The sequence below is a fragment of the Rhineura floridana genome, chromosome 3 (genome assembly GCF_030035675.1).
Source record: "Rhineura floridana isolate rRhiFlo1 chromosome 3, rRhiFlo1.hap2, whole genome shotgun sequence".
Classification (NCBI taxonomy): domain Eukaryota; kingdom Metazoa; phylum Chordata; class Lepidosauria; order Squamata; family Rhineuridae; genus Rhineura; species Rhineura floridana.
The window spans coordinates 75,336,683-75,352,148 of record NC_084482.1 but is presented as its reverse complement, the minus strand read 5'-3'; the positions used below and the strand labels follow the sequence as shown (position 1 = coordinate 75,352,148).

The 15,466-nt window shown below is 42.1% G+C and overlaps 1 protein-coding gene across 1 annotated transcript in view; it reads right to left on the bottom strand.

Moving 5' to 3' along the window:
• LOC133380086 (cAMP-dependent protein kinase catalytic subunit alpha-like) overlaps window positions 1–13,027 on the bottom strand; it is a 65,728-nt gene extending 52,701 nt beyond the window's left edge. The window contains 3 exon segments of the mRNA XM_061616638.1: window positions 12,769–12,831; window positions 12,834–12,961; window positions 12,963–13,027. Coding sequence (XP_061472622.1) covers window positions 12,769–12,831; window positions 12,834–12,961; window positions 12,963–13,012 — 241 coding nt within the window. The 5' untranslated portion in view covers window positions 13,013–13,027.
• Window positions 13,028–15,466: the final 2,439 nt, after the last annotated feature.

The following is a 15,466-nucleotide window of genomic DNA, read 5'->3' as shown; positions in this document are numbered from 1 at the left end:
TGTTGCAAGTTCCTAAATTAAATTACCAAAACTCCTTAAAAGTGTTGCCTGTTCCACTAATTCCAATATCTTTTTGATGGATTACAAAATTTAAACACTCTGTAGTATTTCACCTAAGCATTATTATCCTAATATTGTTCTGACAATTACAGGGAAAGACTGAAGTTATAATAATGTAACATTACCAGTCTAACATATGAAATTTTCTAGAAAAGGTCCTATCAGTTATGCCTGTACAAGCAAAATTCAGAAGTTAGCTGGTGATCCTCCCATATAATGGCTACTGACTATAAATGTACGACTGACTGCTGCCCCAGTTACAGAAAATATTTTCAGTATGGCCCTGATGCTGAACAAGATTGACAATTTTGCCTGTGTAATCTTTTTTGTTCTCTCCTAGCCATAAAAATAAATCATCTATATACTGCACAAGTATAGCAAAAGAAAGAACTGAGATTAAGACCTATAATAAGAGTTTTTATGAAACCCAGACTTTCCAGTAGTATTCCACTTTTATATATTTCCATTTGCTTTGTTTTTCTTTAAACACATCCTTAGCAAAATTCACTAGACAATAAAACATATTTCTTCTAAGATTAATGGCACTTCCGTCTTCTTTTTCACCTTGTATCTTGACTGATCTGCTCCTTCTTTCTTTATCTTCCATGCCTTCCCAAAATTCCCATTCCAGTCTGCCAACAAGTCCACAAACTCATCCTCCCTTCCAAAAAAGCCTAATTTAACATTGCACACATCTTCTCAACAGAGCTCAAGCTCCGCAGCCTACTTCTTCATAGCACCAGAGTACTGCTTTTGATACATGGAGAACTGGCACAGCATTCCATGCTTAAAAGAAGAAAAGCTGACTTCAGTTTCCTGCAATTCTTAGAAAAAACATCTCTCTCAACAGTAAATGAACTACAACACGCTTCCCACTGTAACATCTCAATATAAAGATGTTCAGAATTAACTACCACCCTTCTGCACAATCATTGCTAAAATAATTGAATGAATAGGCTCCTGGGTCATTAACTGGCCCTGCTAATAATGCTATTTCTTCACTACAGGAATTCAAAATGTGAACACACCATTTGCCAAGTTCCACTTCAAAGAACTCAGTCCCATAGTTACCATCTTCACAAATATTTAGGGCCTTGTACAAACAGCCCTAACAGAAATAAAATTCTCTCCCTAAAGGAACATAAACCTGAATTACTACCAGTTCTGACCTGCCACAGTGCAAGCCCACAGAGGTCAAGACAAGGAAGAGTAACCAGACAGGATTATGTTAAACTAGACTGAAGAGCATGTTATAATCAAAAGGCCTACCTTTTCTTAAATTATCAGCCTGTAGAAGCCAGTTAGTACATCAAAGCCATTCTTCACCTTCCTAAGTCCCTTGCTTAGGCCCAAACTGGAGCCACCTCACATTAGAGTGGAAAAGATCTCCATTTCTCAATTCCACTGATCCAGTCAGATTTCCCTCCCCCTTCCCCGGAACTAAGATCAGGGCTACTCATTCACAACACCCCTCCTTTGGCCTCAGAGGGCTGGTGTAATAGATTTCAAGCCTGTATTCTTCCCCTGGCTACTCAGGCTCCCACTCCCCCTCACCTCCAGCCTCCATCTTGCCAGTCTGGAATGTGGCTCCTCTGCACTTCACCTATGGCTCCCTAGAAGGTCCAATCCATACAACTGCTTATCAGTGCTCAGTGAGACAGATTCCAAGAGGCGGGGTGGGTGGGGAGGAGAAACAGTCCACTAAAGATCTCTAAACAGACACTGTAAGGAACAAGACTAAGGATCAAACCCTTCTGAGACAAAGTTAATTATCTAGGAGTCTGCCTTTGTCACATACTTTTAAGAAATGTAAGCAGAGCACATCAGTTCCTACGCTGTCTGGTCTGAGCATCGATGATATCCTGTTGACTTGGAGGGTTTGGCCAATGTGAGAGCCTCACCACACATGCCTGCCATCTCTCACCTGATAGGCTATTTTGTTTTGTTCAAGGGAAGAGGTGGCTTCTTACCAGAAGGTCAGGGGGCATCTGTGGAAAGGAGTGCCTTTTGTTTGGTGGGTCAACTGTGCCAATTTCTGTAAACCAAGGATTTGGCCGCCTAAAGGCTTGACTACTGCAATGAGCTGGAGACTGCTCAAAAATTTCAACCAGACTGAAAGACAGTGTGGCATAGCGGTTATGAAGTATGAAGACCCAAGTTCAAATCCCCACTCAGCCATGAAGTTTGCTGGGTGAACTTGGGTCAGCCTAGCCTTCCCCACAAAGTTGTTGTAATGAGGTGAATAGTAATACTAAGGTTCCCAACGTTTTCCACAATCTATGGATTTCTTGAAGGTGGTAATTTTTTCTTCATACTCTAATTTTTTTCTTTGTATCCAGGTAGCTAAAGAGTGTGTCTGTGGATGCCCAAGCCACCCTCCCTATTCCTGCCAATACTACAAGTCCACTAATTTGTAATACCCCCTCATTTATCCACTAAGGTATAGGGCATGCTACTAGTTAGAAAGAGGGGGTGGTCACTTGAACCAGCTTGTTCAAAACTTCCCCATCATTTAAACAGCATCACTCTCCATTTCAACATAATGAGGTTGAGGTTGATCAGTGTGTCCTCTTTTTGCGTATGATTTAGTAGAGTCCCTCACAGTCTGAAGTCTGAAATCACCTCCTGATTAACCTAATGCCAAGAAGGATAGGTTGAACAGGAAATGAATACTTCCAGTCTGTGGGTGGGACTAAATTCAGCATCCAGCAGTTGCTCAGCATCCTCACCCATACCTGTTCACTGAGAAATGTCAATTCTACCTCAATTACACACTAAAACTGGAGGGGGGGAATTGTTCCTGTACCCATCAGTTTTAAAACATTTATGAGAAAATAATTAAGCAACATCATATTTTTGTCTTGCTGTGCTTGTCTTGCACAAACATTTCCTGGAGTGTCCTTCACCCCCCTTCCAAAAGCAAGCTAGCAGAGATCAAACTCACCAACATGGGCAGTTGGTTGGCTGCTATGGTCGGTTACTGCCAGACTAGACAGGCCATTAGCCTGATTCCGCAGTCTCTTCCTATGTTCCTATGCCTATGGGAAACCCACAAACAGGACACAAGCACAATAGCACCCTTCCCTCTTGTGCTCCCCAACAACTGGTATTCAAAGGTATACAGCCATCATGACTAGTGGCCATTAATCGCCTTATTCTCCATGGATTTGTCCAAACTCTCTTAAAGCCATCACTACTTCTGTGACAGCAAATTTCATAGTTTAACTAAATTTCATATGTACTGTATGAAGATGTACTTCCTTTTGTCTGTCCTGACTCTTCCAATATTCAGCTTCTGGTTCTATTATTATGGGGGGGGGAGGGCTTCTCCAGCAACCTTTTCCACACAATATTCCTAGACCAGTACACAGAAACTTTACAGATTGTGGAATTTTGGTGGAAGCTCCCACTGCACTAAAACCACAAGGCAAAAGGATGAAGTCGATGCTTGGGGTAAAGAGAAAAGAAGCTAGATGGGCATGTTGGAGGACTAACTGAACAGCAGACCAGCCAAGGAGGCAGTATAAGAGTCAACCATGTCTTTTAGGCAGTCAGCCTAGGAGAAAGGGAGCATGAAGTTACTAGCACGGGGGCCAAAAACATTTCCCAAGTCTGAAGCAATAGCTATAACATGTATGTGAGCAAAGGTCTACTTAGGAGGAAGGACCTCAGCAAGATGAAAGGTGGGAAATGGAACAGGAATGGACACAGCTTAGAGAACCTATAAAAGGCAGAAATAGGAAGAGGCAAAGGAGGACCTCCTGAGCTGATCTCCAAACAAGCCTGGAGGTGTTGCTCATCCTTCTGGGGTTTGGGTAACATGCTGAACTAGGAGGGTCCCATCAGTGAGGAAAAAGGTGGCTAGGAGGGTCCCATCAGTGAGGAAGGAGGTGGCAAGCATCCCACACAGAGATCTTTTCAAAGTGACTTTAATTCCCAAGGATTTTAAGCTGAGCCTCCTACATCAAACCGCCACCACATTGGGGGCGCTGAAATCTATACTGTATGCTTAACCTAAAGAAACAATCAGCAGTGAGGAATCTAAGATGGCCTTTGCTCTGTCCTTCAGTATTCTTTTTGGTGTATTTGCCAACAATTCAGACAAAAATACATACTGAAAAGTATAGCCTTGAAGGACAGCTTTGCAGTGTGGCATGGGGTGTTGCTGTGAGGAAAGACAGCAGCTGGAAGCCCTCCTGGACACATGCAAGCCCTTTGGTATGCCAGAAGTGCCACACTGGTTCACAGATATTGGGTACACGAGGCAGGTTGTTTCTTTAAGCTACTTGCTTGAAAGTTCTGGTGACTGGTCCCCAAAAACTGCCCACCTGACTAACACATCTGCCAGGGCTGTGGAGTTGGTACGCCAAACCTTCGACTCCGACTCCTCTATTTTTCTACTGTCCAACTCCGACTCCACCCAAAATTGCTTCCAACTCCACAGCCCTGGAAAGGGCTGTAAATGTCTTTTTAAATTGGAAGCTCTCATAGGAGCATTTTTATCGCTGCCTGAATATGCGCTGATCTTGGCATCACAGCATTTGTCTTCATCTGGGTCCTGTGTCATACACTGACACACAAGATGTTTTCCATTTTGAGTTATGGTGAAATACTCAACTACAGCTGACTTCATGGGAAGCTTCTTTGACATTTTGAATTTATATTTTTAAAAATTTGTCAATCAAAATTTATTTTGAAGCCGGAGTCAGTACATTTCTACCGACTCCGACTCCACCCAAAATTGCTTCCGACTCCACGACTCTGACTCCACAGCCCTGGCATCTGCAACATTTCAGAAAGCAATATAGAATTTTAAATTAAGTGCTTTGTTCCTTGCTGCTTCAGGACTTGAGCTACCAAGTATTTTTCTCAGAAAGAGCTCCTACACATTTTAACAGCAGTACTATAAACAGAAATTCAGCTGGTGATTCTGGGAAGATTCCACTGCTGGATGTCTGCTTGTCACACAGCCATTAAAGGGATAGGGATCCTGCCAGAAAAAGATGTTGGCAACCTTGTCCAACAGAATGAAGTAGACAGCACTTTACTTTTAAGTTGCTTTAAAAAACTTTAGAGATGGCTAATACATAAATGCTAAGAATTATGAAGTATTCACACACTAAAAAAAAAAGACAAAACAACCAAGTGTGAAATCATCCCTTCTATAAAGGGCTGAACTGAGGGTTGCTAAGGACTCATACTCCAGTTCATTAACGCAGCAACTTACTATTTAAACACATTTTAAACCAGCCATCTTGACTGCAAATGCAAAGAGTAGATTTTTACACTGACCAGTGACTGCTTACAGGTAGAGTAGGGACCCAGTTAATTTTAGCAATTTGAAAACTAAGGGTGTCGTAGCAATTTCTGAAAGGGCATTCATGGTGTACACCATTAAGCGTGAAACAGTTATATGCTCCTATACGGTGTGTACACATAGCAGCGAACTACATTGGCTGTGATTCCCCAGAACATGTACATGCAATGAAACAGATACTTTGTTTTTGTATGTTGCTTTGAGTTCAGCTTTCTGAAAAAATTGAATAAATATAAATTTAATTAGGCATTTCAAAATTATATGGCTAAACGCAGCCGAAGCTCTGCTCATGGTCGGAGTTCGATTCCAACGGAAGGAGGAAGTCGAATCTCCGGTAAAAGGGGTCAAGGTCCACTCAGCCTTCCATCCATCCGTGGTCGGTAAAATGAGTACCCAGCATATGCTGGGGGGTAAAGAAAGGCCGGGGAAGGAACTGGCAATCCCACCCCATATATACGGTCTGCCTAGTAAACGTCGCAAGACGTCACCCCAAGAGTCGGAAACGACTCGCACTATAAGTGCGGGGACACCTTTACCTTTAAACATTTCACACATTTGTACTTTCAATCTGTGATGTATGAAGTGGCCTCAAGACTGTGTGCTACTCATAGGAATGAACAGTTGTTGCTTCCTTACTACCCGTTACCTACCTTACAACCACTTCACAGAAAATAAGGGTCCATGGCACGTCATAATTGGTGCCCCACACTTCAGCTTCAGAGCACACAAAACTTTCAAAGTTTATTATTTGCTTTGGAATCTCCTCAACTTTGACGTTTTCTTTCAGATTCCCAGTTTTACCAAAACTACCTGCTAGTTCACTCTGATCTTTAATAGTGCTCCAATTCCCCATCTTCATCACCATCTATGTGAGTTCACACTTTTGACCTAACAACCCCAAGAACCCTAACACATCTGGAACCCAAGTACATCAAACCCTTCCTTGAAGACTGCTTCAGTCACAAAACCAGTAGAACCTAATGAGAACAGCAAGGACTGCTGGGACCTGTTTTCAGCCTTGGAAGAACTGAGTACCAATTACATGGGAAAGGAAACCATTTCAATTTTTTATAGTGTGAGAGAACTAGAAAAGGTCCTCAAATGCAAAGAGGTATCACTGAACACTAAAGTCAGGATCATTCAGACCATGGTATTCCTGATCTCTATGTACAGATGTGAAAGTTGGACAGTGAAAAAAGCAAATTAGAGAACTATCAAGTCATTTGAAATGTGATGTTGGAGGAGAGCTTTGAGCATACCATGGATTGCAAAAAAGACAAATAATTGGGTGTTAGAACAAATTAAACCAGAACTATCACTAGAAGCTAAAATGATGAAACTGAGGTTATCATACTTTGGACATATAATGAGAAGACATGATTCATTAGAAAAGACATAATGCTGGGAAAAACAGCAGGGAGTAGAAAAAGAGGAAGGCCAAACAAGAGATGGATTGATTCCATAAAGGAAGCCACAGACCTGAACTTACAAGATCTGTACAGGGAGGTTCATGACAGATGCTCTTGGAGGTCACTGATTCATAGGGTGCCATAAGTTGCAGTCGACTTGGAGGCACATAACAACAACAACAAATACACATAAAAGTTTCTTACGTTTTCCTGTCTAGATCTTCTGAGGTAACTTCTTACTTGCAATCACATCCTACTCTCAGTACCTTTCCCCACCTCCAAGGAGTTCTTTTGCTGCTTGCTATAATTCCTACCTGGATTTGCTTGTTGGCTTATTCTAATTGATTTCTGATTTAACCATTTGTTTTATTGTCATGTGAATGTTACAAAGGCCATGGGAGCCCTTTTGAGGGCAATGAGGTAGTTAAATGATGTTATATTAAAACACACACACTCGAAAACCAATTCTCTACATTCTAGTAATTTTTTAGGGACTCTGTATTCACATTCTTTACCTAATCTGAAGGCTTCCTAGAAGCAAAAAACGTTATTTGTAATCAGATTACCAGTAAATGCTGCCAGTGGGTCAGAAGCCTTGGCTCTTCACTTTATACAGCACCAAGATCATGTGACTTTTGCAAGTGTCAGACTCACAGATCTGCAAAGTCAAACAAACCAACTCCATTTCTAATACTAGCTGGATTTTTAAAAAGCCTTTCCCAACGATGGACTCTCCAGATGTTTTGGGCTACAAGCTTCAGCCATCATAGGCAATGGTCAGGTATGCCAGGAGCTGTAATTCAAATATCAGCAGGGCATCAGGTTGGAAAAGGCTGCTAAAAGACAAAGCTGTCATTCAGCAGTTGTGCCCTTCTGTGAAGTGAAATGAACAGCAAAGCATGGCTTTTAAAATTGGGCTTGGATATTCTCAAACGTGAAGTGAAGCAGCCTATTTTTAATGTAGTTTTATCTGTGTAGATGACACCAGACAAAATAACAGAAAACCAATCCAGGCCCCAAAGATCGTACAGTCTAACAGAAAGACAACACATGGAGGGAAGAAGAAATATATCTTTTACGCTTTCACATGCATCACTGCTGTTTGTACTGCCTACTGCAGTCCCCACCTACTACAGAAGTTTGGAGGCCTCCTTAGAACAGGATCACAGCTGAAGGAAACGGGGGGATTTGCAAAATTCCTCACCCCCTTTCTGTTCAGAGAAGCCTCTGCTAGACCAAAGAGACAGTTGGATACAATCCCAATTATCAGAAGGCCAGTTGACCAATGTCTGCCATTATTTTTCAACAAAAATGTTTCCTAGTCATTTTTGCACCCACAATTGTCTGTGTGTTTGGGAGGATTAAGATGCATTAGAAGGATTTCTGTTTATCAAGCAACTCATGGTTCTCTGTACAACTCATTTAAGTTTACTTACCATACTAACAGTGTGTCAGCTAAGACAACATTTTCTTTGATAAAAATAAATTGATCAATAAGCAAGCAAGAGTACCTTAAATACCACCTGCTCCTGTACTTAACCACTTCTGAGCAGCACTCCACCTTTGAGAGCCTTCTAAGGATGTTTGATAACTAAAGTTTGCCAGGGGTCTACAAAGAGCATTTGCATTTTTCCAATCTATCCACTAAACTATGAACATCCATTTATCATTTGCACTGAATTATTCATTCTAAACCATGGTAAGGAGCCTGTGGCCCTCCAGATGTTACTGGATTTCAATACTCAGTGGGCATCTGGCTGAGCCTGATGCAAGTTAGGGATCCAACAATATCTGGAGGGTCACAAGTTAGCTACCCCTGTTCTAAACATATAATTACAGAGCTGTAAAGGACCTCCATGCAATGTGGCTGGATCGCTACTCCGCCATGAAGCTCACTGAGTGACCTTGGACCAATCACTATCTCACAGGGTTGTTAGGAAAAACTGGGGAGAACCATGTACACCATCTTGAGCTCCTTAGAGGAACAGCAAGATATAGTTATCCAGTTTCAACTTTAAAACCTCAAGTGAAAGAGAATCACAATAATCTTGTAAAAGTCAGTCAAGTTCTCAAAAAAAAGAGCTAAATAAATACTGGGGGCAGTATTCAACTACATAACTGCACAAGCAGAATGACTTCCACATGCGCAAAAGGACTTCCCCCCCTCACTATCCCCAAATCTGCACAAGGGAGTTGGGGGAATCCCCTGAACAGATTTAGGGGGTGTGCCGGGGAGAGGAGGAGAATGTTCCATTGCACAAGGAGAAACCCTTGCACCAACAGACTGTTCCCCTAAAGTGCTACACTGAATACATCCCTATGATTGTTCCCCTTCTGAGTTAATCAGAATTGACACAAAGTTTGCTTAATAAAGCTCTATTCTACAAATTTTCAAAGAACCACTGTTCAAGTAAGCAGAACACCTAAGCTGTGTACAAGTATCTACAAGTCTGTGCAGTTCCCAATCATGTTTCCCTATCGTTCCTTCCTTACCTATACTTCCCTTCAAAAAAAATTTGAGATTCCATAAAAAAAATGAAATGTGAGGTTTAGAATCAAACATAAATATAGCCATGTTTCTACAAGACAAGTACAACAGCACAAGTTATTAATTTGCACCATTTATTTTCAATATAAAAAGTTGAGTTCTCTTGCTTTGGTTATCTTCCTTTGTACTTAATAAAAGGAAGACGAACCAAGCATCTGATGTTCAGGAAGTCCAAAAATATTGGCTCATCTCAATATTAATATAGAGTATATAAATTCCTGCATACTGTAACAATGAATGAAGTGTTGAACAGAACAATTAATGCATTAAAACACTGGGTATTCCAACACTGTGGCAATAAATATCTACAAGTACCTTAAAAGGTAATCATACAGGGATAGCAACTGCTATGCTTGCTATGTGTCCTGACCATTTCTCTGTCTACTGGGATCATTATAAACCACAGAGATAATCCTGTCATACAGCTACTTGGTAAAGGAATCTCTTTGGAAAAGGGACAGTCTCAGTCCAAGTAGCACCAATCATAATGGGATTTTGTTCACAAAGTAAAAGAAGCGGGGCAGGGGGACAGAGTAATAATGGACAAGCAGTCAGTGTTCCTGTATCCTATCCAGACTTCTGAGAAGGGATTTAGGACAACATGTTGGTACAAGGACTGAGTCAACATGCACCAGAAGTGGAGAGCTCACTTATTCCAGGCAGAGATGTAAGTAAGTAAGTAAGTAAAATTTAATTTTTGTTTCGCCTATCTGGCCGAAGCCACTCTAGGCGACGTACACCTTGAAATTCAATAAAATACAATATAAATACAGAATAAATTACAATGCAGTCAACAATATCCATTCTAAATAGCAGCAGTATAGAGCACTATAGGGCAATCAATAAACAATTTTAAACAATCATGAAAAAAATTAGCCCACTCCGGAGATCCCAAAGGCCTGTCCAAAGAGCCAAGTTTTTAATGTTCGGCGGAATGTATCCAGGGAAGGGGCATGGCGAAGATCAAACGGGAGGGAGTTCCAGAGAGTGGGGGCCACCACTGAGAATGCCCTCTCTCTAGTCCCCGCCAACCTAGCTGTTTTCGTTGGTGGGACTGAGAGAAGGCCCTGCGTGGCTGATCTAGTCGGGTGGCTTAGTTGGTGGTACTGGAGGTGCTCCTTCAGGTAAACTGGGCCAAGACCGTATAGGGATTTAAAGGTTAACACCAACACCTTGAATTGGGCCCGGAAAACAACTGGAAGCCAATGTAGATGAAATAACACTGGTGTGATGTGATCACGGCAGCGGCTGTTTGTAAGCAAACGGGCCGCCGCATTCTGCACCAGTTGTAGTTTCCGGACCGTTTTCAAGGGTAACCCCACGTAGAGCACATTGCAGTAGTCTAATCGAGAGGTGACCAGGGCATGTACCACCAGTGTGCCAAGCCCTAGCTCTTCCTTTGCAGTTTCCATACACATTCACTTGAAATATGGATTTTTCCCCCTGATCTTCCTCTCTTGCTTTGCGGGAGTCTTTAAGAATGATGGGCGCTTCCATGATTAAAGCATAGTACTAGCACCTAGGAGTCTTGGGTTGAATATTCTGCTGTGGTGGACTTCTCATTTCATGTACTAATTATTTCTCGTTATTCCTCTGTATCTTTGTTTCACTTTTTTTTATAAACACCGGAGCACAAGCCCAGGTTTTAAGAATGCTGGTATAAAAAAGCATATAGAAGGGTATGAGATGCATCAGTACTAAAAAGAAAAAAGACCTGAATCATCTAGTGCAGAAGACAAAGCAGGGTTTTGCAGGCCCACTGCTTGGATGCAGTATGGCAGGAAAACCTAAAGTAACTGAATAGGCCTGCATACCACAAGCTCCTCCAAGACGACCAGTAAGAGGAAAGGAACCTCAAAGAGAAAAAAAGTTTTAAATGGTTTTCATGAGGTCCCATTCCAGTATTAGTTTTTTTGCTGTCCTGCAAGTCTGCTGACGGCTACAAAATCCTGCCTTCCACTTCCATGAAAGCAATCCAAGTAGACCTCACTGTCTTCCATCTAGTAAGCTATATGCATACTTTCTGCTTTGTTGCTAGTATTTCCATCTGAGGGCACCTTCCCTGACTGAACAGTTTGCAGTTCCATTCTGCAGCTTCCTTTAGGGGGTGGGGCGCAGAGGATACATCCGTCTGTCTCTCCTGAATTAAGTAGCCTTCCACTTGTGTTTTAACAGGATGAGCTGTCTATGAACAGGAACCTGTCACACCTGCCTAAAAGCAATAGCAAACCATTAGCTTTAATGCATATATTCAGTACCAGACACAGTTAACTAAACAGCCTCAGATATAAGAAAAATGCTACTTTCCATATTTAGATCTGCTTTATACATTTGGGCAAGATAACTAACATATCAAATATAGACAAAGTAAATGTCAACAATTTTTAAGTCCATAGGCACAACCAGATAAGCCAGATTTTGTTAGAGCAGTGCAGCCAGAAAACAAAAACAAAATTGAGGAGACAAATCATTCATAGGCTCTTCCATCCTACAACCCACCCACCTTGAATAAACACATATGTGGACCGAATTGGAGAAAGCATTAAAATAAATACTCTAGGGCAAACGTTCCCAAACTGTGGTCCATGAACCACCAGTGGTCTGCAAGTTTCATTCAGGTGGTCGGCAGCATGTTTGGGAAAAACACTTACACTTTGAATTCTATAAAATTCAAAGTGTAACACAGTAAAACACAATGTAAGAAACAAAAGACGCAATACACATACAATTAAAAATATTACAGCATCCAGCAGAGAAACTTACAATTGTTACACCAGGCAGAAAAATATCATTAAGGGGTCCGCAAAGACCCCCAGCAATTTTCAAGCGGTCCACGGAGAAAAAAGTTTGGGAGACTGATTCCATGTGGTAGAAGCGTACTAGCAGGTTTCCCAGAGGAATGAGGGCGGAGACGCATAACACAAAACCCCTTCCAGATCAACCCGAAGATCCAACAGCAACACCCACCCACCAGATGCCTCTCAAATCCCATAAGCAAGGTGTGCAGATAACGGCCGTTCCCCTTGGAGAGTGCTCTTTTATGGCATCGGAGGCCAGGCAAGGGCCTGACTTAAGAACCTCCAAAGACATCAGGTGCAAAGATACGGTGGCTACAGCTAAGACAACGTCCCCCTCACCCCGGTGCCCCGCCTGAGGCTGGCTGGCCGGCCAGCCTTCACAGGCAAGACTCCCTACACCCCTCGCCCCGCCATCCCTGCCGCTTCTCCAGCTCTCTGGGACCGACTCCCCCAAGAACACTTACCGCTCCGCAGCCCCCACTACCCGGGCCTGAGGAATGGGGAGGGCTCAACCCCACTTCCTGCTTCCCAGGCGTCCCGGAGCCCGACTTTCCCCTGAGACCCAAGCCGCTTCGGCCCGGCAGCTCCCACCACTTTCCCGATCCGGCTTTCGCCAATCCCAGCCCCTCAACTCACCGCTCTCAATCTCGCCGCCCTTCTTGGCCGTGGCCGCGTTGCCCATGGCCAGGCGGGGCCGGGCTTGGGCTGGGCCCACGGGGAGGGGGCGCTCTCCCCGCTCGGTCGGTCCAGGCGGCAGGAGGCTCCGGCTGGGCCCAGCCAGGCCGAATCCCCCCCTCCCCTGCCAGACCCGGTGTCGCCTCCTCCCCCTCTCCGCAGGCGGCAGTGGCGGCGGCGGCACCTCCCCGCTCTCGCATACCATTGGCTACCCAGGCCGCTATAGCTCACTCATTGGTCCTATTACCAAAACCTGGGCCATTATTGGCCCTCAGGTCATGACGAGTTCCACATATGCACCCGCCTCCTTCTTGCGCAAAAGTGTCAGGTTGAAACCGAACGTTTGTACAGGCTTCTATGATTGGTTAACAGAAGATTTATAGTCCCACCCCTTTTGTGTGGCTCTGTTAATTGGCTAGGCCGGGAGATCAGGGCTCAGGCTTCTAAAATTAGAATATAGAGATTTTCCTTATTCCAAAGAATGGCCATTATAAAGGGTGGAGTTGGGGAGGAGGGAGTAATAAAATGTATATCCAGAAGAAGGGGGGGAGGAGTGCAAAAACGCTATTGCCAAGAAATCTGGGTGTGAGTTTTCATGCTTTCAGTGGGGATTTAGAATAGAAATAAATATAATACATGGATTCCATCGTGCACTGAACACGGGGGTTCGCTGTTGCGACTGTTGTTGTCCTCAGTTGACCAGTATGAAATAAATACATTATTTTTTTGTCCGTGATCTTACAACGAAAAGAAAACCATGTTCGGATAAGAATCGGGATTCAGTTGAGCTTGTGCTCTCAAGCTTGCTTGTGCATACTGGTTAATTCATAACACTCTTTGACCACCCCTTTGTTCATACAACATAGAATATATGATATATAGGTGGACTGTCCCATCCTTTGAATGAATACTTTTAAGCTCGTTATTAATTAACCCGGACTGTTGTCTGATGTAGACTGCTTGCCACGCCCATAAACTGGGGCGAGGGGAAACAGTATTTTTTATTCTTCTGAATGCTCTCTAGCTATGTGACAGTGTGAAACAAAGGCTGGGCAAAGTGAACTCGGAAGTTTCTACGTTTAGTTTGGCCCTAACGTAGGACGGTAGGATTTCTCAAGTCTTGGCTAAAGTCAGAAAAAAGGGCGCAGAGCTTATATAATGAGCTGATCTTATGTAATAAGTCTGAACCCTGATGTATTGTGACAAGTTGTGTATTTTGTGACTTAGAAAGCCTGTGGTTTTTGTAAGGGTTTTTCCTAAGTAACTTACGTAACCGATATAAACATTAAGAAGAGTCTAGACGACATTTTCATTTCACTGTATGTTTGGCAGTTGTTAACGCTGTGGGAGGCAGTGTAAGACATTGTGATCACCATCACCAATGCTACTTAAATACTTATAGTTATTATTGGAGAAACCGATTAGTTCCCCATCGGAAAGGGTGTGAGACAGGTGTATTTTATCACCTTATTTATTTATTTATATATATTCCATCCTTCCAGTAGGGAGTATTTGTTTAATTTATATGCAGAACATATCATATGGAAAGCGGGAATGGACCAAGATGAAGGAGGTATGAAAAATTGGAGGGAGAAATATCAATAATTTAATATACACAGATGATGCCATACCATAGCAGAAACCAGTAATGATTTGAAATGAACGCTGATGAAAGTTAAAGAGGAAAGCACAAAAGCAGGACTAGTGGCGCACCCGGAGAGGATCATTTTTTAACACCCCCCTCTTCTATAGGACAAAATCATTTTCAGTAATAATCATGAAATGAAACAAATAATGGCCAGAAAAGAAACGCAGACAGTGAAATTTTTCTTTTACTGAAATGCGTATATATAATCATGCCAGTAAAAAAAATAAAAAAAAATAAATATTACCGTACAAAAAAGGAAAAAAGTAATGGATTAATACTTTTTAATTACATTAATGTATTTTTTGAAAAAAGGGGGGAAACTTATACCTACATATTGGTCTGTCACAGTAATGAATAACAACATTACAGCTTCTGTTTTCGAGCCTTAACTTCTGCAAATTTGTCAATGACTTCGTCAAAATAGATCTTCTTCACATATTCATGTTCAATAGACAGTATAGCCAGATTTGTCAATCTATCTTTGCTCATAGTTGATCGAAGAACACTTTTTATTAATTTTAATTTCAAAAAGTTTCTTTCACATGAAGCAACGGATATACAAATATTTAGGAAAAGTCTTAAACATAAGGATAAGTTTGGCAGAGATTCATAAAAATCCCATTTCACAATAAATTCCAGAAATTGCAATACTTTCCAGGTCTTTGTTTCTTCGGGATCAATTCTAGCTGCTTTCAAATGTCTCCGCAGTCAAAAAATTTCCACTAAAATATCTTCACCAGAAAATTCATCATAAATTTCTATTACATTTGGTAAAAACTTCTGAAGTTTTTCTTCTGCAAAAATCAGAGAAAATGGCTGAATGATAGCGGAACATTGACATTATTTGATCCATTGCTTTACAATGAGTGTCCAGTTCTTGATGAAAACGATCGAGGCATTCAAACATTGCCCTTTTGATGTCTTCTGGCAATGTAAGACCAGCATCTTTTGTCGTTTCTCCTGTCATTCTTCTCTGAAATTTGATTCTTTTTTCTATGTAAATGTCCATTT